The following is a 22,469-nucleotide window of genomic DNA, read 5'->3' on the forward strand; positions in this document are numbered from 1 at the left end:
GGCTGGACCCACTTCATTTGCTGAATTTACAGTGTTGAGTTCCTTTTGGAACAATTTTACTTGCCATATGATTACACTGGTTTATCTGTTTTTATTATAGCAAATTCTATAGTTGTAACCTGCCCCAGGACCTTATGGTGAAGGGTGGGGAAGATAAATAAATAAATGTGCCTTTGTAAGTAAGGAAGGCTGCAATCCAATACATGTCTACTCAGAAGTAAGCTCCATTGGGTTCAATAGGACTTACTCCCAGGCAAGTATGTATTGGGTTGCAGCCTAAATGAATAAAAAGAATCAGTAATGATTTTCTGCTAAGTTTCACCACATATTCAAGAACAAATCTTGACTTATTTTTTCCTTGCATATTGCCTTGGATCCCAAGCTGCCTCCTGGTGACTGACACACTTCCACTCACCCACCCACCCAAAAAACCCACAACAGTTGAAGATTTTTACATATCTGTCGATTAGGAGAGACATTTCTGGTGCTGGGGGCAAACATCAAGGGTTGGAGTGTTGGCTTCCTGCCCTGTTGGAGGATAGTTTGGCCTCTGTAGAAATAGGTGCTGGGTTCAATGGATGGATGCTAGATCTGACCTATCTTCTTCCATTCGGATTTATCCGCTCATGCCCAACTGCCTATAAAGCAACCATTTGTTAACTTTCTTCTCCTTAACGCAGCAGGGGAGGAGGGAGAAAAACGCACTCGCACCCACTCCCACTCCCATAATAGTCCTGTTGACATACTTTCAAACAAGAGCCGTTAGGAATGAAGTGAGCCTGGAAAATGCCTTGCCAGTTCTGGCAGCGTTGCAAGGATACCATTTACAGTTAATGAGTCATAACCTTGACTGTAGTTGTTTTATTTCTGGTGTTGTTTTTTTTAAGGCTCTTTTCCATTCTGGAGGAATAATTTACTGTCCTCTCCGGACTTGCTTTGTATGTGCACAGGACAAACACAGGAGGGCACTGTAGTCAGAGCAGGGGTCACTGAAGCCTTAGAGGCCCATGGGCACATTTGCAAACTGGGAAGACAGTAAAAAGACTAGACAAACTGATGGAGGGTAAGGCTATTGATGGCAACTAGCCATGCTGGCTGTGTTCTATGCCCATTGCTGGGGGCAGTATGAATACTAGTTGCTGGGACTAGCAGGTGGGGAGAGTGCTGGGCTTGCGCTCAGGTCTTGCTTGCAGGCTTCCCTTTGGCGCATCTGGCCGGCTCCTGTGAGCACAGGATGCTAGATAAGTCTTAGCACACACCACAACCTGTTCTATTGGAGACAATGAAATGCTTCTGTCAAGCCTGATTTCAGAGGAGGGGAGGGGATCCTGTGGGTGCCAGGAAAGGCCTCTGCAGCTGCATATCATCATCATCATCATTTAGATTTATTGCCCACCCTTCACCCATAGGTCCCAACAGTTTAAAAATATATCATTACAAACAACCTAAAATCACATCACACAAAAAATAGGGTGGGTCCTAAAAATTTACATCTCAAGTGTCAAAGGCCAGGGTAAAGAGGTGCCCACTTTGGCAATTGGACTAGGACTGATAGACTAGAGTTCAAATTTCTTTTTGGCCATGAGGTTCTTTGGGCCTGCCACTTTTCCCCAGCCTGATCTACCTCACAGGGTTGTTGTGAAGGTGAGCTTCATGGAGGAGAATGGAATAAATATAAGCAGGCATTGATAAAATGAGATTGTAAGCTCCTTATGCCCATGTACCTCTCTCTCTTTGGAAAAACATAAGCCAAAATCATCTTGTGCATTGATGATGCCAGATCAATAGCCATATCTTGAGGGAAAGCACCCAAAGAAATAGGAGGCAATGAAATGATATAAATGGGCAGCTCAGTCCTGGGCCTAGGGCTCTTCAACATTTTTATTAATGACTTGGATGAGAAGGTGTAGGCAATATTTATCGAATTTGCAGATGGCACAAAATTGGGGGGATAGCTAATACTCTGGAAGACAAACAAAATTCATAGTGATCTTGATAGGCTGAGCATTGGGCTGAAAACAACAGAAGGAAATTTACCAGGGGAAAGTGCAAAGCTCTCCACCTAGAAAAAGAAACCAAATGCACAGGGAGATACTTGGCTCAGCAATACTACGCATGAGATGGATCTTGGAATTGTTGTTGATCACAAGCTGAATATGAGCCAACAAGTGCTATGTGGCTGCAAAAAAAGCAAATGTGATTTTAGGCTGCATTAACAGAAGTATAGTTTCCAAATTGCGTGGCGTACTAGTTCTCTATTTGGCACTGGTTGGGCCTCATCTTGAGTACTGTGTCCAGTTCTGGACGCAACACTTTAAGAAGGATGCAGACAAACCGGAACAGGTTCAGAGGAAGGCAACAGGGATGGTCAGGGGACTGGAAACAAAGCCATGGAAGAACTGGCCATGTTTAGCTTTAGAAAGAGAAGACTGAGGGGAGGTATGATTGCACTTTTCAAGTACTTAAAAGGTTCCCACAAGGAGAAGGGCCAGGATCTCTTCTTGATCATCCCAGAGTGCAGGAATAATGGGCTCAAGTTACAGGAAGCCAGATTTTGTCTGAACATCAGGAAAAACGTCCTGTTAGAGTGGTACGGCAGTGTGTTACAGTAGTCTAATCTGGTGACGAATGCTTGAGGCTTCCGAAAGAAAGAGCAACACCCTGGGCTTCGACTGGGAGGAAGGGTGGGAGATGATATAACAGACAGACAAATGCTGGGCTGGCATATGAGGCCAAGCTGGTCGAAAGCCCTCTTGGCCATCCAGAAGCTGGGCTGGATTTCGGAGTACTCCCAAACGCTCTCTTTCTGCAGGGGGAACGCAGCCTTGTCCAAAACCTGCTTCTAATTCACACAAAGCCCCGACCATCGGTCCTCCCACCCTGTGTGGATGAAGCTTCAGTTTGTTCACCCTCAAGTGATCCAAGACTCCCTTTAGTCTTCCACAGCCCCTCCAGGGTTGGAAGATGGGAACATGGTGTGTGTGGGGGGAGGCATTTTGAGAACCCCCCAAGCCACTTTGCTTTCCCAGCGGTCTCATGTTGATGCTGAAGACCACGAGAGAGGCAAGATGGAAGTTCAAGCTGCATTGTCGCTTTGTGTTCTGTCTCCATGGGTGAGTCATACGCCCCTGTCTTAATTGCACGGGTTTTGTTTGTTTTCCCCAGATGAGCGCCTTACAGCGGATGAGATGGATGAGAGACGGCGCCAGAACATTGCCTACCAGTATCTCTGTCACTTAGAGGAAGCCAAACGGTGAGAGCACAATTGCCGTTGTCAGTTGAGGGTCTAAGCGTGCCTAGGTCAGTCTTTGCCAACTTGATGCCCTTCTGATGTTTTGGACTACAACTCCTATCGTCCCAGCTGGCATGACCGTATAATTCTGAGGCTGATGGGAAGAATTATAGTACAAAACATTTGAAGGGCTGCCACCAACACGTCCTTCCCTGTCCTTCCGATATAGTTTATATCCAGGGATAACCGTATCCCACTGGTTTTCTCCATTCCACCAGGTCTCCGTTATGCTCACTATATCAATGCTTGTTCATTAATGACCTAGAATTAGGAGTGAACAGTGAAGTGGCCAAGTTTGCTTACGACACTAAATTGTTCAGGGTTGTTAAAACAAAAAGGGATTGCGAAGAGCTCCAAAAAGACCTCTCCAAACTGAGTGAATGGGCGGAAAAATGGCAAATGCAATTCAATTTTACAAGTGTAAAATTATGCATATTGGAGCAAAAAATCTGAATTTCACATATACGCTCATGGGGTCTGAACTGGCGGTGACCGACCAGGAGAGAGACCTCGGAGTTGTAGTGGACAGCACGATGAAAATGTCGACCCAGTGTACGGCAGCTGTGAAAAAGGAAAATTCCATGCTAGCGATAATTAGGAAAGGTATTGAAAATAAAACAGCCGATATCATAATGCCGTTGTATAAATCTATGGTGCGGCCGCATTTGGAATACTGTGTACAGTTCTGGTCGCCTCATCTCAAAAAGGATATTATAGAGTTGGAAAAGGTTCAGAAGAGGGCAACCAGAATGATCAAGGGGATGGAGCGACTCCCTTACGAGGAAAGGTTGCAGCATTTGGGGCTTTTTAGTTTAGAGAAAAGGTGGGTCAGAGGAGACATGATAGAAGTGTATAAAATTATGCATGGCATTGAGAAAGTGGATAGAGAAAAGTCCTCCCTCTCTCATAATACTAGAACTCGTGGACATTCAAAGAAGCTGAATGTTGGAAGATTCAGGACAGACAAAAGGAAGTACTTCTTTACTCAGCGCATAGTTAAACTATGGAATTTGCTCCCACAAGATGCAGTAATGGCCACCAGCTTGGATGGCTTTAAAAGAAGATTAGACAAATTCATGGAGGACAGGGCTATCAATGGCTACTAGCCGTGATGGCTGTGCTCTGCCACCCTAGTCAGAGGCAGCATGCTTCTGAAAACCAGTTGCCGGAAGCCTCAGGAGGGGAGAGTGTCCTTGCACTCGGGTCCTGCTTGAGGGCTTCCCCCAGGCACCTGGTTGGCCACTGTGAGAACAGGATGCTGGACTAGATGGGCCACTGGCCTGATCCAGCAGGCTCTTCTTATGTTCTTATGTTCTTAAGTTGAAAAGTACAGGTCCCAATACCGATCCTTGAGGGACTCCACTTTCTACAGCCCTCCATTGGGAGAACTGTCCGTTGATTCCTACTCTCTGCTTTCTGCTTCTTAACCAATTTCTTATCCACAAGAGGACCTCTCCTCTTATTCCATGACTGCTAAGCTTCCTCAGAAGTCCTGCGCTGCGTTCTATGAGAGTGTAGTTACACATGTAGAAGCTCAGATCGCCCTCTTGGGTCTCAAGACCTGCTCTTAAATACACGTTCCCTCTTTTGTAAAGGAGGGGTCTGGGTATGAGGTGATCTCATGTTGTGTATGTATTTCTTGCTGAGAAAACTAGTTCTGCTTGCTAATGCTATATTTGAATGATGGGATTGTTCTGTTGGGCATGAGGGAAATCGGCCAAGAAATGAGATACCATTTAATTCAGGGTCTGCACGTTCCACCAAAAGTGTCAAAAGATGGTTCTTGCTGCTTGTCCCCATCTCACAGTACTTAGGAAGGCACAATGAGTCAGAAAACGGGCTGTGTGGGGTGGGAAATGTAGTCCAGAATACTCCAGGGCTTTGCCACTCTTTCAAAGTGGGGATCAGCCAGAGCATTCCTAACAGTGTCTATGGGGGAAGCGGAAGCCACCCTTTCCATTTCTCTCTGCATGTGCCAGCTGGATGGAGGCTTGCTTGAAGGAGGACCTGACCTTGACAACTGAGCTGGAGGAGAGTTTGCGGAACGGGGTCACCCTGGCCAAGCTCGGCCATTTCTTTGCACCTGATGTGTGTCCCTTGAGGAAGATTTATGATCTTGACCAGGCCCGTTTTAAGGTGAGTGCCTTGCTTCAAGAGTCTGGGGCAGCCTTCCCCAAGCTGGTGCCCTCCAGGTGTTTTGGACCCTAACTCCCAACAGCCCACAGCCAGCACGGCCATTTTGGCTGGCTGGGCCTGGTGGGAGTTGTAGTCCAACACATCTGAAGGTCACCAGGTTGGTGAAGGTTGGTCTGGATGGACCAAAGGTTGGACTCTGTGTCAGGCAGCTTCAGCTCCGATTTCAACCAGGAGTCTGCAGCTTCTTGCTGGCTTTGGTAGCCAAGCGAAGACGTAGGATTGCCAGGGCCCTGGCCTTCCCCATGCTGCAACTCCACAGCAGGATCAGGGACAATCTCTTGTTTTCCTCCAGCTGTAAGGCTGGAGCTGAACAGGGTGGCTTCAAGTGTTTGGCTTATCGTTGCCCACCAAGGCTCCCTGGCAACCCCCAGCTTTCTGCCACGTCCCTCCTCCAGCCTCAAGGGAGTGATCTGGGTGCAGCAGTGGGGTTGTGATCTGCCTCCCCCTCTGCAGCTCCAAGGTTGGGAGGGAGGCTGGTGTTAGTCACACTTCCGGGAGGGAAGCCCACCCCTTGCCCCAGCGAGTGGAAATGTGCCTTCGGTTCTGATGCTGTCTCAACTGAGGCGCTTCTCTGTTTCTTTTAAGGCGTGTGGGCTACACTTCCGTCACACAGACAACATCAACCGATGGCGGGACGCCATGAGCCGCATTGGATTGCCTACGGTAACAGATTCACGTTGCCCTCTGTTTGTAGTTGTTGACTTCAAAAGGTCTTCTTGAAGATCCAACAGTGGGGAACCTCTGCCCCCCCCATGCCTAATGAGGTCGCCTGGCTTCCCCAATGGGCCCATGAAGCCGTTTTGGCCAAGTCACACCCACTTGCACTAGACCTGATGCACATATATGATGTGTGGGGCAGATAAAGGTGTAGCCGGCCCATCTGTCAAACTTGGGCCACTGAAGGCTGGGGGAGGTAAGGATGCCCCGGTACAATATTTTGGGGTTCATCATTTCACTTTCCACATCTTCTGTTTTCAACAGATCTTTCATCCCGAAACGACAGACATCTACGACAAGAAGAACATGCCTCGTGTGGTGTATTGTATTCATGCTTTAAGGTGAGAGGGCGTAACTTTTATTTTTTTAAATCTTATTCTCCTTCCGTGTCTGGGGCTTCATCTTTGCAGGCGGCAGAATGAGGTGGTAATCTGGAGGAAGTGCTGTGGACCATGCCACTATGGATGGCAGATTGGGGAGTTGCAGGTTTGAGTGTTCCTGAATGTGAAAAATTCCACGCAAGTAGAAAACCAGCACAATAGGACCAGGCCAGAACCTTTTTCCTTGATTCACTCGCTTTTTGCATACATGATATTTACCCCACACACGGGAGTATATTTAAAAATGTGATCCACAACTTGCAATGTGAAATGGTACAGTCCCTTTTGCCACTTCAGGGCTATACCACCTTGTCCGTACCTTATTCTGCTGCATGTGTAGGCCAGGCAAAGACAACCCTGAGTCCATTGTCTTTACCCCCAAATCTTCCTACACAGTATTATGTTTTGGGCACTAATTTTGCCAATGCAACACTTGGTTTGTCTTTCTTCTTTGAGTTTCCTAGTGGCTGATATATCTCAAGTGCAAATCTGATGCAGTCTGGCACTCATTTTTTAGAAATCCACTCATTAGTGTCCCAAGTATGAACTCCATCAGGGGTGGGGAACCCGTGGCTTTTCAGATGTTCTTGGACTTTATTGCCTCATTGGTCCAGAGCTTCAAACTTAGACCAAGTGACCTCTTCCACTGAGGCAGGTTCTCTTGGAAGACAACTGTGCAAGCTTTTGTATTACACAGAACTCTGTGCTGAAAAGAATGAAGGCTTCTGTATAACCTTGAAGTCTCCCAGATCACCACATCAGTATAAGTTGTTCTCAAAACATTTTTCAAAACCATGTGTGTGTTGTGTGTAACACTTTTGTTTGGATATGATAAAGGTGCTGTGAAGCTACGTTGATGGGGCTTGGCAGTTATCATTAGGAAGCTGTTTCTTCTCCAGCTCCAGGGGTGGGGAACCCATAGGGGCCCTTCAGGTGTTGATGGGCTCCAACTCCTAGCAGCAGCCACTGCCAGAGGTCAGGGATGATGGGAACTCTAGTCCAAGAACAAGTGGATGCACCTCACAGGTTCCCCACCCAACTTGTATATGATATGTTCTCTTGAAGTTATTGGGAAGAGATGTGTGTAGGTATATTATGTTATCCTAAATTTTGTGTCTCTGCCAATAAAACCTTAAGTAACAACAACTCTTCTATCCTTTTCTTTTCAAAGGTAAAACTCTGTGCATTTTTTACACTTCTTATGCCCCTCTCAGTTTTTTTATCCCATAAAGAGCTCAGAACAGGGTATAGGTTTCTCTCACCCTCCCCAGTTTTATCCTCCCAACAGTCTAAGAAGGGAAGTTAGGCTGAGAGAGGGTAAGTGGGTAGCGTATTTTGTGTGTGTGTGTGAGAAATTACATAGTCATGGACTTTGGTGAGGAAAATATTGCTTAAGTCAGCTTTGCAAACTAAGTCCTCAAAAGCTGCTAGTCCACTAGAGTTCTAACTATCCCCCCCCCATGAATTCCAATGCAAGTCATTGTGGTACATCCAGAGCTGTGGCAGTTGGTCCTCGTTTGCTATGGGGGCCTAAGCAAACCCATATCTTTGTGTCTTTCCTCCTAGTTTGTACCTGTTCAAACTTGGGCTGGCTCCTGAGATCCAGGATTTGTATGGGAAAGTCAACTTCACAGGTAAGTAGGAGAGTTGAGGGACTTCCCTTGTTGACACTTAACCAGTCTGTGAATTATTGAGCAAATGAACGATGAGAAGCCGATGTGCCCACTTGTTTCCGCTGTACCTCTGGAGGCTTCTGCTACTTGGGCGTGGCATATTGAGCCTTTTCTGTCTTTCCCTGTCCTATTCTAGATGAGGAAATAAACCACATGAGATGTGAGCTGGAGAAATACGGTCTGCAGCTTCCATCCTTCAGCAAGATTGGCGGGATCCTTGCTAACGAGCTCTCGGTGGATGAGGCCGCAGGTAGGTGACTAGGCAACTCTGTGGAGGCTATTCAGGAGAGCCACCTTGTTCAGGGGCTACCGCGGTGGGTCGCAGGTCTCCTCCAGCAGGTTCAGGAGACAGAAACTGTGCCATGATACTGTGGGATGTTCATATCTTTGCCTTCTCATTTTTATTTGCACCTCCTAGTCCATGCTGCAGTCCTTGCCATCAACAAGGCAGTGGAGCAAGGGGTTGTGGAGGAAACTCTCTCGGCCCTGCACAATCCCAACGCCATGCTGGCAAGCCTTCGGGAGGGCCTTGGGGCCATCTACCAGGAAGTGCTGTACCGAGCCAAAGCGCAGAAAGCAAAGAACGCCAAGACCCAGGTAAGCAAAGGTGCTGGAGGACAGGTGGGCACAATAATGCAGTTTAAATAACTGCGGTGGCAGGTTGGCTTTATTTAGGTAATTTGTAGACCACTCCAAGGTGTTTTTATCCTCCTAGTCCTGGTTTTATGTTGTATTTGGAAGGAAGGTGGGATATAAATCTAATAAACAAATAATGATATTTCTTATTGTTATGCTGTAGAGTACTTAGAGATGTCTAAATATTAAGTGGTTTGTAAATGAGTGTAGAATAAACAACTCATTTGAAATGTGATATTGGAGGAGGGCTTTGCAGATACCATGGACTGCGAAAAAGACAAATAATTGGGTGTTAAAACAAATTAAACCAGAACTATCACTAGAAGCTAAAATGATGAAACGGAGGTTATCATACTTTGGACACATCATGAGAAGACACGATTCACTAGAAAAGACAATAATGCTGGGAAAAACAGAAGGGAGTAGAAAAAGAGGAAGGCCAAACAAGAGATGGATTGATTCCATAAAGGAAGCCACAGACCTGAACTTACAAGATCTAAACAGGGTGGTTTATAACAGATGCTACTGGAGGTCGCTGATTCATGGCGTCGCTATAAGTCATAATTGACTTGAAGGCAGATAACAAGAAGATTAAGCAAAGAAATAATAAAAAGTGGGGCGAAATTGTGTTGCTCCTACCCCTTGAGCTCCCTGCTCTCATCAGGGTGCACCCTCCATCATTCCTTTCCACAATACACCCCAATCTTCTCCCCCCTCTGCAAGCTGTGAGGCTTAAACAGCCAAATATACCTGAAGGAGGAAACAGACATTCAGGCTGACCAGACCTGGCAGCCCCTCCTGCCCCCATTTCAAATGGCCTCAGTCTTGGTTAGCTAGTCAGGGCTTCTCCTTGCCATCCACCCTGGCCCTCCACTGTGGGGGATGGAGTCATGTCTCTGAGGTAGTGCTGAGGGCTTAGGGCCCCCCTCCCCGGCCAACAACTGCAGAGGTGAGGCCCATCCTCAGGACTGAGCAAGAGAGGGATGTGGGATCCTGCCTGTGATGTCAGACTGAGCTGTTGAGGTGCTTGGAGCTCCCCTGAAACCCAAAAAGGTCATGGGGTGGAGCCCGACACTCTGCCTCATATTCTGGGGGTGGGGGGTGGAGCTTCCCTTATCATGCTTGCCACCTTTGAAGTCAGTGGGGGGCAGCCCTGTGGGCCTCAGCAACTGCGGCAACAATTCCGCGGCAACAACCCGCGTGTCTGGTGGATTCTGTGGTTCATCCCTCTCAACCTGGTGTCCTCCGGAGGTTTTGGGGTACCACTCCCATCAATGTCTGTGCTGCCCAGGGCTGATGGGAGTGATAGTTCAAAACCTCCTGGGGGGCACCACGTTGGCGAAGGCTGCTTGAAACGTTCCTTGGTGCAATCAGAAATAGAACAGTTTTTAGAAGGCAAAACTGTGCCATTGTAGTTTGTTCTTGATAGTCTTTCTCTTTCTATCCCCGCCATCCCTGCACTCAGCTCCTACAAGAAATTCCTAATGGTGAAGACATTTATGATCAGTGCCTAACACAGGCTGAGATACAAGGCAATATCAACAACGCAAACGGTAAACAAGACAGCAGCACCTCTGCTCTACTCCTGGCAACCGTTCTGGAGGTGGAAGAGTCATCAGCTCAGTCCAGATATTGCACTTAAGTATGGCTTGCCCTAATGCAGGATTGGCTAACCTGTGGCCCTCCAGATGTTGCTGAACTACAATTCCCACCAGCCCTGACTGTCAGGGGGTCACAGGTTACTCATCCTTGCCCTAACCATAGTTGAGAACCCAAACCGTAATCTGAGCCTCCCAAATGTCCAACAGGCAAACAATGGTTTAAAACAGGGACAGGGGACCTGAGGCGCTCCAGAGGTTGCTGGGCAAACACCCATCATAATTGATAATTGGCCTGATGGGAGTTGTAGTTCATTGACATCTGGAGGGCCACAAGTTCCCCATTCTTGGCTCAGAAGCTGCTTATCTTTTCTTTCCTCCTTTCTTTTGGCAACTTAGCCACCTTTGGGGGTTTCCTAGGGAAAAGTCCCATTTCCAGAAAACCACTAGCTGTTGCCGGCTGTTGCTCTGCCCCGCCATTTGCTGTCTGCTCTAATTGCAAAGAGCAATCCAAGGTCCTTGTTGTGACCTCAGAGTCCAGCGGCAGTCAAAACTCTGAGTCGGAGGCTGCAGAGTCTCCCACTAAGGAGCCAGACCAGGTGCAGAGCTCTGAGCCTGCTGTTGTAGATGGAGAGATCACTGAGGCTGATGGCCATGAACCTTGAGAAAAACCGCCTGTACCTGGAGCACCAGAGCCCAGACCCTCATGGGCAACTTCCCCTGTGGAACCCAGTGCCTCACACACTACCTCCCTGGTCCAGCAGTGCAGGGAGTGCGCCAGGAGGGAAGCTGTGGAGCATAGGAGGCATGCCCATCTTTGTTGGGAGTAATGCACCAATGCTGGTAAGACGTAACCTGAACCAGTGGGGGCCAATAGACAGAAAGGCAACCTATTCTTTCCTGGCTGATTCTTTTAACCAGATTGTTTTTCTCAGGCTTTACTTCCTTCCTTCCTCTTTCTTCTTAGATAGTGTTAAAGTTAACCTCATGACTCCATAATGGCCACATGTATGTCTGTACTCAGAATGGCTTTATTTCCCAGGAGTAATAAACCCTAAGTTTCTTTATTCTTTCAACCACCGGTTTTCCCAGACTATTCATTTCTGCACTCCACAGCTATATATACCAAACTCTAATAAATAGGGTTGGCCCTTTGAGAATCTAAAATTAGCCACAAGGGGGCAAAGACTTTAAAAGGCCCAGTCTGCTCTCAACCTTTGTTGGAGCAAGTTGCTCACTTGGAGCTATCTGCAAATGCTGCCTTGCTCCATGGATTCATAGAATCGTAGAGTTGGAAGAGGCCTATAAGGCCATGGAGTCCAACCCCCTGCTCAATGCAGGAATCCAAATTAAAGCATTTCTCTGGCATCACACCTGAACATATGACAGTCCTGGGCAGAGAGAGCGGTCTGTCCTATCAGCTGCTGCCTGAGATGCTGGAGACTGGACTTGGAAATGTTTGCATGCAAAGCACATTCTCCACTAGTTAGCTAGGGATCCTTCCCAAACAGAGAGTTGCTTTATACCAGCGGTGAGGACCGTCTGTGGCCCTCCAGATGTTGTTGGATTGCAACTCCCAATAGCCAGCACGGCCAGTTGTCGGGAGGATTGGTGCTGGAGTCCAGCAACATCTGGAGGGCCACAGGTTTTCCAGCTGTGCCTTATGCCATTAGGACCATTGAGCGAGGTCTTCCCCAGACCGTTTTTAATGGGAGATGCCAGGAATGAACCTGGGACTTTCTGCACACAAAAGAGGCGCTCCAGGACTGAATTGGGACTTGTCTAATGACACATGAATTTACATTGTGCATGGGGGGCCTGCATTGTGACAGGCAGGAATTTGCTAGGGCAGGGGTTCCCAAACATTTTTTCCCCACAGACCACTTCAAAATTGCTTGAGGGTCTTGGTGGACCGCTTAATTATTTTTCTGCCTGTTGGAGCAACTGTAATTCCATAGAATTCAAATTGTAATACAATATAAGGAATTAAAAAATCAATAAAAATACAGTTATTTATTTATTTATTTGATTGAACTTTTATACCGCCCATAGCAAGCTCTCTGGGCGGTGTACATAAAAAATAAAACACTTACAAACAATTTAAAACCAATACGAATATTCAGTGTGATGGACCTTCAACCACAGATCCACAGAGATGCTGTGGATCACCTGACTGAAGCTGGATGACTTCTGGTGGCCCACGGAGCACAGTTTGGGAACCCCTGTCTTTTCCAGCCCTGAAGCCCCTGACAGCCCACAAAGAGGAGGCTCCCCCATAGGGAGGGAAAAGTGTTTATCTTTTAGATACGTTAGCAGCCCTCATTATAACTTTTTATTTCAAATATATATAGTGAAAGATGCTCTAGAGCTGGTGGATGGTGCCCTTGAGGAGCAGGATCCCCAGGGCCTGCACTGCGCTTTGCAGGATCCTGCCCTGGCCTTGAGGAACCTGCGGCGAGAGAATGCAGACTGGTACCTGGATCAACTGAGCGCTGACCGGGAGCAGAAGGCACTGGTAAGCCCTGGGAGGGAGCAGGTGAGGCAGGAGAGCACCTGCCAGGCAGGACCATTTGCCTTGCTGGCTGGTGGCTTCTCTTGGCAATTGTGGCCGATCTGGCGTGGAAGACTCGTCTCTAAAGAGGCCTGTGGGCTCCTCCGTGTCCTAGGAAGGAGCACTTTTGGGAGCACAAATGGCTGGGATATTAGCTCATATGTTGTGCTGTCAGCCTTTGCCAAGCTGGTGCCCTCCAGAAGTTTTGGACTACAACTCCCATTTGCTGCAGTCAGCCCAGCTGGAGGGCGCCAGGATGGCTGTTGGTGAACTTTTCCCCACTCTTGTTCTGGTTCTGTTGCAGAGGCCAGGCTATTGTTGATCTTCTGTGCCAATGCCTAAACAATCCAGTTGCAGTGAGTTCCACCGGCCAGTGTTCTTCATACCAGACAACCGCCCTCCCTGTCAGGTTGTTCTAAAGCCTTTGTTTTCTCCTTCCTTTTTTTCAGGCGGTGGGCTACGTTGACCTGCTTGAGAAAGAGGAAATCCAAGCTGGGCTTTACACGGCCAATGAGAGAGCAGATGAAGAACGTGCTGGTGAGTGGAGGTGTGCCCATGGATTTAGAATCCAGGGCAGCAGCCTGGATGTCCGGGCTGTGCTGAAAGTTCTTCACTGGAGCTGGGTGCTGTGAGTTGTGTGTCAAAAGGTCTGCCTGTGTCTCTTGGGAAATGACCATTCACTTTGGGGGGATTGACTGTGTGCCCTCCTGGCTCTTCACTAGTAACATGCAGAACAATTCTTATTGCTGTGTAGAGTTGGAAGGGGCCTATAAGGCCATCAGGTCCAACCCCCTGCTCAGTGCAGGAATCAAACTAGTCCTACTCAGAGGAGAACCATTGAAGTTAATGACATGACTATCTTACGTTCATTAATTTCAGTGAGCCTGCCCTGAGTAGGACTTGAATGGAGACAGCCCAATGCCTTCATTTCATTAGTATCTTGCCTTTCTTCCTTGGAACTCGAGGGGAGCTCTGGTGAGTTGACCTGCTTGACCCACGCCACACCTGCTTGGCTTTAGCAGGGGTGGGGAACTTCAGGCCTGGGGCCAAAGGTGGCCCTCCAGGTTTCTGTAACTGGTGCATAGAACTTTCTCCAGATCCCTCCCTTTCCCTGGAAAGTAGCCCCCTGTGCAAAGGAGAAAGTCACGCCCATTCTTTTGCCTCCTACCTTCCCACCACTGGCCTGCAGGCCCTGGAGGGGCAGCCATGAGAGAATGTGGCCCTTGCGCTGAAAAATGGCTCCCCACCCCTGTTTCTAAGATGCTTTAAAGCACTTCATGTCCTGATTCCCAGTTCTGTCTTTTAACCTCTGCTCTGCAGAAACGCGGGTTTGAGTGCATTCTTGTGCCAACTGGAGTTCTGGCCATCGGTTTGCCTGGCTCAGTCTGAGCTGAGCCTTAAAAGTGTGTGTGTGGGGGCAAGTATGCTGGGTTGGGCCGAGGAGGCATTGTCCTCAGAAATGGCAGAGGAGGCACTTAACTTGTGTCTGGGCGATGGGCAGACATCGTTGGAAGTGGGGGCAAGAGCACCTCCTGTCTGGGTTCTTTTGTTTGTATCCCAGAAGGAAGGCAGAGCTAGGGTCCTCCAACTGGCTAGGCTTGCCTACCTTTACCTGTGCTGCTCTCTACCTTCCTTCCTTCCGTTGTAAACTGATTATGCTTAGGGAAGCTGACCTGCCCCTCCTTCCTTTGTCTTCTTCAACTGTCTGAGGAGAGAGGAGACATCTTCGTCTTTGCTCTCTCTCCTGAGCCATGAAGGCAAGACCCACTTCTGGGCACTGCACATCCAACTTAGTTGGTTAATTAGAACTAGGTAGGCCTTTCCTATCTAGTATATATTTCTATAAATAAAGTAGCTTTTCTTATTTTACTAAGTCTTAAGTCTCAGTGATCCTAATGCAGGGTAAAAGCCTGCTACTAAGGCAAATGCACACACTGGCACACAAACAGCTCAGACCTCTGAGAATCTCTGCATAGTCTCTCCATAACAGACTCTGGAGACTTGATAAATAGATATTCCTCCTCCTCCTGTTGTTGTCTTTTGTAAGTCCCTTCCTGTGGAAATCTAACATGTCTGGTAAGAAAGAAGGCTATGCTAACAGTTTGTGCTTAAGTCTTATCTTCCTCCCTGGCGTGGTAGACTTCGACATGTCGGCAGTATTATTTCGTAGGGGAATGTTGGACCATGCTGGCAGTCTGAAGCAGCATAGCTCAGAGGATAAGCACCTTCTTGGTGGTTTTGTAAGATCGGGAAGGGGGCGTTCCTCCAGGGGTGACAGTTCTGTGTGTCTTTTTCTCCCTATTCTTTCCTGACCCTTCCCCACCCCAACTTCTTTCTCTCTTTTTACAATCCCCCCCAAACCTGCCCCACCAATGCACAGTGATGCAGGCCGTAAGCCGCATCAACACCTTCATTCGGAAAGGGGTGGCGGAAGAGACGGTGCGCGCCCTGGCGAACCCCGCGGCTCAGCTGCCAGATGTCTTCCTCTTTGCTGCAGAGCTATACCAGCGAGAACTGTCTGCTCTTCAGCGGCAGCATCCCCAGGTGAGTGCAGGGTCAAGGGTCTATCTGGTGGATCGTGACCCTCTTCAAAATTGCAGAGCCTCTTTTTTCCTCCTGCTAGTGCCTCATAAGATCCTCCGTGGCGCAGAGTGGTAAGCGGCGGTAACGCAGCCGAAGCTCTGCTCACGGCCGGAGTTCGATTCCAACAGAAGGAGGAAGTCGAATCTCCAGTAAAAGGGGTCGAGGTCTACTCAGCCTTCCATCCATCCGTGGTCGGTAAAATGAGTACCCGGCATACGCTGGGGGGTAAAGAAAGGCCAGGGAAGGAACTGGCAATCCCACCCCCATATATAAGGTCTGCCTTGAAAACGTCGCAAGACGTCAGGGTCGGAAACGACTCGCACTATAAGTGCGGGGACACCTTTACTTTTAGTGCCTCATACCCTTTTTGTTCTGCTGCTCCTGGGGTTGGCTGCTGCATTTTCTTATATACAGGGGCTGTGTGTGCACCATTATGGAATCATAACATAGTAGAGTTGGGAGGGGCCTATAAGGCCATTGAGTCTAACCCCAAGCTCAGTGCAGGAATCCAACTTAAAGCATCCCTGATAGGTGGCAAATGTCATTGCACAGGACATCAGCAAACAACCACAGAATGTGGCAGTGCGCAAATCTTGGATTTTTTTTATAGAGTCTAGTCGTTACGTCTATGAAAATGGGCATGCAGAGAGTGTGGGCAGTCAATGCTGGCTGAAATCTCTATCTAAGAAGTGGTTAAAAAAAAGGTTCTCTCCTTCCCTCTCTGCGCCCCCCCCCCCAATTTGTTGGCAACTGCATTTTGGTGTGTTGCCCCCTTGACCTTCCTGATGAGAAAGCTTTAAAAATTATTCAAAATAGTAAAACAAAATAAAAAATTGCAGAATAAAATTATGAAAAATAAGACAGGTTGCAGAATTGAGTTTTCTTGCTGTGGAGTTTTTATATTGTGGCTGCAGAATGCGGTGTGTTTGCTTGTGCTGGGCATGCAGAGACGCTTACAGCATGTTGGGATGGAGTTTGTAGAACTTCATGGAAATGGGGTTGGGGGCAGCTGCCAGCTCATAAGCTCTAGCTAGACTCGCATTGGGTTCCCCCATCAAACAATTTCATCAAACACACAGAGCTTTAAAAAAAAAAAACAGCCCCAACAACGGTTACTTTTAATCCTCTGTGAATCTCCTATTTTTGTCTGGCAGGGTGAGCTAGTTCAAGAGGAGCTGTTTGTTGCCATGGAGATGCTGTCGGCAGTGGCGCTGGTCAACCAAGCCCTTGACGATGGAGATGCCTCCAGCTTCTGGAGGAGCCTGATCAGCCCTGCTTTGGGCCTGTCAGAGACAGAAGAGAGCAATGCACGGCGGTAAGCCAATGCTCCAAATCTCTCCTCCTCGCTCCCTTGCCAAGGCCAGAAAGCTTAGGCTGTAAGAAGCTAAGTCCTGTTTTCAGAATCATTGGTTGAGTCTCAGAATGTTGCAAACTGCAGAGGTTGCCTGATCTGGTGCAACCAAAAGCCATTCATTTCTCCTCCTCTCTGGATCCAGAGGGTTTAGGATTCTGTGCTGCCAACTATTATTACAACCAGTGCTTGCTCACACTTGGCAAGTTGTGTCACTTTCCACTGCTTAAACATGCTGTGTTTGATTCGAGGCACGAGTTGACTTCACAGGGAAAACGTGTCTGTGGCAATTTGAGCTCTCTCCGCTGTCTTTAACCTGCGATCACTCATGAGATCACACTGAAGGTCTATTTGATCACAGTGAAGGTGCGTTCAGTCCTGGATTCCAACAGGGGCCAACCAGACACACACACCCTGCCGTCATGTGAATATGCTGGGCGGGATGTGAGTATGCCAGTTTTTCTCTGCCTTTTTTGTCAGTATCTGATAGCTGGATACACTGCCTCTGAAAGTGGAGGTTCAATTGAGCTATCCTGATGCACAAGAAGAACCTGCAACACATTGTTGCAGTATATCTTCACCCATCAACAAGACTGCTTCTGTTCTGTTCTGGCCTCTGGGTTACTGTAATGGACTTCAGCAGGCCAATCCACTTCCCCATTCTCAGTTTCCCCTTTTTCCCTTTCAACTGACGCTCAGTATTCGGCCTGAGGTGATACTCATTGGGCTGGTTTTTTGGGGGGAAGGGGGAGTTGTGGTGTGTTTTATTAAAATATTGTTTTTCACTTTCTGTGTATCGGTTCCAATGCTATTGACACTCAACCACCTGAAATTGCTATTAGAGGGATGATAGTCCCACTATATTCTGCATTAGTCAGGCCTCATCTGGAATACTGCGTTCAGTTCTGGGCGCCTCATTTTAAGAAAGATATAGACAAGTTAGAGCGGGTTCAGAGGAGGGTGACAAGGATGATAGCCGGTATGGAGACCAAGTCTTATGAGGAAAGGTTGAAGGAACTTGTCATGTTCAGTCTGGTGAAGAGAAGGCTGAGGGGTGACATGATTACACTCTTTAAGCACCTGAAGGGCTGTCACATAGAGGAGGGTACAGATTTGTTCACTGCTGCCCCAGAGGGTAGGACTAGGTCTAATGGTTTTAAGTTGCAGGAGCGTAGATTCAGATTGGAAATTAGAAGGAACTTCTTGACAGTAAGGGCAGTTTGGCAATGGAACCGACTGCCTAGGGAGGTGGTGGGATCCCCTTCGCTGGATGTCTTCAAGCAGAGGCTGGACAGCTATCTGCGGGAGATGCTCTAGCTGTGGATTTCCTGCTGTGAGCAGGGGGTTGGACTCGATGGCCTACAAGGCCCCTTCCAACTCTATGATTCTATGATAGAAGAAGGATAGAAGGATGATTATCATAACTGCTGATAGATTACTTTATGGGGAGCAGGTCTAAAAGTCTTTATAAGAGCATGGGAATGGCAGTTTTGGATTATACCAAAGGTCAATCGAGTCCAGCATTGTGGCTCCAAATGCAGCCCACTAGAGACTTCTCCACCCCCTGGGAAACTCAGACTCACAAGAGGGATGACCTTTTTCCCTGTTTGTTGGTTGGTTTTTTACTATTAAAAATTTATATCTGATCCTTCAAATATATCCCCAGAATGACTTAAACAATACAAAATTAAAAAAGTATATTACATTTATGGTATTTTAAAATGTAAACTAAAAGCAGTGGCATCTGAAATCTAAAACAGAGTAATGTAGGAATTTTACAACAGTTGAGCATTTTAGATTAAAAGTCCTTGGGAAGGAGGAGAAAACTGTTTTGTTCCGGTGCCAAAATGCAACTAAGGTGTCAGTGTCAGGTGAGCATCTCACAGAAGAGCATTTTATGCTCAGGAGACATTATTGATGACCACCCACTGCATCTCAGAATGCAAAAGTGTGGCCTCTGGTGAAGATCTTGGAAGTACAGACAGGCGCAGACTATCCTTTGTGTAACTTGGTCCTAAGATACGTGGGGTTTTAAAAATCTTAGCCAGCACAATTTGTATCTAGCATCCTGCTATCTAATTCAGAACAAACCTTGGTTTAGCTTATGGCTTCTCTGGAGTGAAACAAACCGTGAGTCTGGGTTTGAACAATATGCTAAACTAAACCATGGCTTAGCCCCAGGTAGCACAGCACCAGGTTGACCAGGACAGCGTTGCAATGACTTCATTTTCCCTCTGGAAACTTGAATATGCATACTAAACCATGCTTTGGCTTAGTGTTGCACATGAGTCAGGTCAATGAGAGCCAAAAGGAAAAGGTGCATGGTCTTCATGGCACAAGGTTTTGCATTGAATTTATTTATTATTTATTAGTTATGAATTCCTACATTTTGTCTAAAAACACTGTTTAGTTGCACCACTTTTCATACCCAAAAAACTTGTCCTGAAAAACAACATAAGAACATAAGGAGAGCCTGCTGGATCAGGTCAGTGGCCCATCTAGTCCAGCATCCTGTTCTCACAGTGGCCAACCAGGTGCCTGGGGGAAGCCCGCAAGCAGGACCTGAGCGCAAGGACACTCTCCCCTCCTGAGGCTTTTGGCAACTGGTTTTCAGAAGCATGCTGCCTCTGACTAGGGTGGCAGAGCACAGCCATCACGGCTAGTAGCCATTGATAGCCCTGTCCTCCATGAATTTGTCTAATCTTCTTTTAAAGCCATCCAAGCTGGTGGCCATTACTGCATCTTGTGGGAGCAAATTCCATAGATTAACTATGTGCTGATTAAAGAAGTACTTCCTTTTGTCTGTCCTGAATCTTTCAACATTCAGCTTCTTTGAATGTCCGCGAGTTCCAGTATTATGAGAGAGGGAGAATAACTTTTCTCTATCTACTTTCTCAATGCCATGCATAATTTTATACACTTCTATCATGTCTCCTCTGACCCGCCTTTTCTCTAAACTAAAAAGCCCCAAATGCTGCAACCTTTCCTCGTAAGGGAGTCGCTCCATCCCCTTGATCATTCTGGTTGCCCTCCTCTGAACCTTTTCCAACTCTATAATATCCTTTTTGAGATGAGGCGACCAGAACTGTACACAGTATTCCAAATGCAGCCGCACCATAGATTTATACAATGGCATTATGATATCGGCTGTTTTATTTTCAATACCTTTCCTAATTATCGCTAGCATGGAATTTGCCTTTTTCACAGCTGCCGCACACTGGGTCAACATTTTCATCGTGCTGTCCACTACAACCCCGAGGTCTCTCTCCTGGTCGGTCACCGCCAGTTCAGACCCCATGAGCGTATATGCGAAATTCAGATTTTTTGCTCCAATATGCATAATTTTACACTTGTTTATATTGAATGGCATTTGCCATTTTTCCATCCATTCACTCAGTTTGGAGAGGTCTTTTTGGAGCTCTTCGCAATCCCTTTTTGTTTTAACAACCCTGAACAATTTAGTATCGTCACCAAACTTGGCCACTTCACTGCTCACTCCTAATTCTAGGTCATTAATGAACAAGTTGAAAAGTACAGGTCCCAATACCGATCCTTGAGGGATTCCACTTTCTACAGTCCCCCATTGGGAGAACTGTCCATTTATTCCTACTCTCTGCTTTCTGCTTCTTAACCAATTCCTTATCCACAAGAGGACCTCTCCTCTTATTCCATGACTGCTAAGCTTCCTCAGAAGCCTTTGGTGAGGTACCTTGTCAAACGCTTTTTGAAAGTCTAAGTTCACTATGTCTACTGGATCACCTCTATCTATATGCTTGTTGACACTCTCAAAGAATTCTAATAGGTTACTGAGACAGGACTTTCCCTTGCAGAAGCCATGCTGGCTCTGCTTCAGCAAGGTTTGTTCTTCTATGTGCTTAGTTAATCTCTCGGGTGGATGCCATCCAGGCCCGGTGATTTGTCAGTTTTTATATTGTCTATTAAGCCGAGAACTTCCTCTCTCGTTACCACTATTTGTCTCAGTTCCTCAGAATCCCTTCCTGCAAATGTTAGTTCAGGTTCAGGGATCTGCCCTATATCTTCCACTGTGAAGACAGATGCAAAGAATTCATTTAGCTTCTCTGCAATCTCCTTATCGTTCTTTAGTACACCTTTGACTCCCTTATCATCCAAGGGTCCAATCACCTCCTTAGATGGTCTCCTGCTTTGAATGTATTTATATAATTTTTTGTTGTTGGTTTTTATGTTCTTAGCAATGTGCTCCTCAAATTCTTTTTTAGCATCCCTTATTGTTAATCTCTCCCAGCTTTGCCCACCAGGTTTCTCTGTGCAGCAGCAGGCGAGACCGGGGGGACGGGGAGGTGGAGTTGCAGTAGTCTATCGTGATGCCATCCCCCTGACCAGGTGCCCTCTCCCACAGTCTTCGGGGTTCGAATGTGTATATTTGAGGTTGGGTGGCCAGGACAGAATAGGGATCCTGTTGGTGTACCGCCCACCCCACTGCTCAACAGTCTCCCTTCCTGAGCTAGCTGGGGTAGTCTTGGTGTTGGTGTTGGAGTCCCCTCGGCTTGTGGTATTGGCTGACTTCAACATCCATGCTGAGACTGCTCTGTCAGGAGTGGCTCAGGATTTCATGGCCTCCATGGCAACCATGGGTCTGTCCCAAGTATTATCTGGCCCCACTCATGTCGCTGGTCACACTTTGGAACTTGTTTTCTGTGTTGGATGGGATGATGGTGATCTTGGTGTGGAGGAACTTTCTGTAGTTCCGTTGTCATGGACAGATCACTACCTGGTTGGGTTTAGACTCACTGGGACTCAGAACCTCTGCAGGGGTGGGGGACCGATTAGGATGGTCCGCCCCAGGAGGCAGATGGCTCCAGATGGTTTCCTGATGGTTCTTGGGGATTTTCCTGTCACCGCGGCAGGTGATTCTGTCGAAGCCCTGGTTGACCTCTGGAATAGGGAAATGACCAGGGCGGTGGACACGATTGCTCCTGAGCGTCCCCTCTTACGGAGTGGAGCCAAACCACTGGTTTACCAGGGAGCTGGTGGCGATGAAACGAATAAGACGGGGACTTGAGCGACGTTGGCGGAAGACTCGGTGCGAGTCTGACCGAACATGGGCTAGAGCCTATCTGAAGGCCTACTCCGTGGCAGTGCGGGCTAAGAAGAAACTTTTCTTTTCTGCCACCATTGCGTCTGCTGGGAGCTGTCCAGCGGAGCTGTTTCGAGTGGTCAGTTGACCTATGGGGTCCCTCAGGGTTCAGTTTTGTCCCCCATGTTATTTAACATCTATATGAAACCGCTGGGAGAGGTTGTCCGGGGGTTTGGGGTTCGGTGCCATCAGTATGTGGATGACAGCCAACTCTATTTCTCCTTTCCACCTAAAGCCAAGGAAGCTGTCCTGGTCCTGAACCAGTGCCTGGCATCAGTGATGGACTGGATGAGGGCGAACAAATTGAAACTAAATCCAGACAAGACAGAGGTGCTCCTGGTCAGTCGAAGGGCAGATCAGGGAATAGGGATTCAGC

General features: G+C 47.5%; 1 protein-coding gene across 3 annotated transcripts in view; it reads left to right on the top strand.

Moving 5' to 3' along the window:
- The window catches only part of IQGAP3 (IQ motif containing GTPase activating protein 3), a 98,966-nt gene that overhangs the window by 21,366 nt on the left and 55,131 nt on the right, over positions 1-22,469 (top strand). For all 3 annotated transcript variants that reach the window (XM_061605840.1, XM_061605838.1, XM_061605839.1), the window contains exons 2-13: positions 3,166-3,253; positions 5,272-5,428; positions 6,074-6,151; positions 6,470-6,546; positions 8,152-8,219; positions 8,395-8,508; positions 8,677-8,855; positions 10,360-10,447; positions 12,844-13,007; positions 13,493-13,580; positions 15,424-15,587; positions 16,781-16,941. In XM_061605840.1, coding sequence (XP_061461824.1) covers positions 3,189-3,253; positions 5,272-5,428; positions 6,074-6,151; positions 6,470-6,546; positions 8,152-8,219; positions 8,395-8,508; positions 8,677-8,855; positions 10,360-10,447; positions 12,844-13,007; positions 13,493-13,580; positions 15,424-15,587; positions 16,781-16,941 — 1,403 coding nt within the window. In that variant the 5' untranslated portion in view covers positions 3,166-3,188. The remainder of the gene's footprint in view (positions 1-3,165; positions 3,254-5,271; positions 5,429-6,073; positions 6,152-6,469; positions 6,547-8,151; positions 8,220-8,394; positions 8,509-8,676; positions 8,856-10,359; positions 10,448-12,843; positions 13,008-13,492; positions 13,581-15,423; positions 15,588-16,780; positions 16,942-22,469) is intronic.

The sequence above is a fragment of the Rhineura floridana genome, chromosome 22, assembly GCF_030035675.1.
Source record: "Rhineura floridana isolate rRhiFlo1 chromosome 22, rRhiFlo1.hap2, whole genome shotgun sequence".
NCBI classification, from domain to species: domain Eukaryota; kingdom Metazoa; phylum Chordata; class Lepidosauria; order Squamata; family Rhineuridae; genus Rhineura; species Rhineura floridana.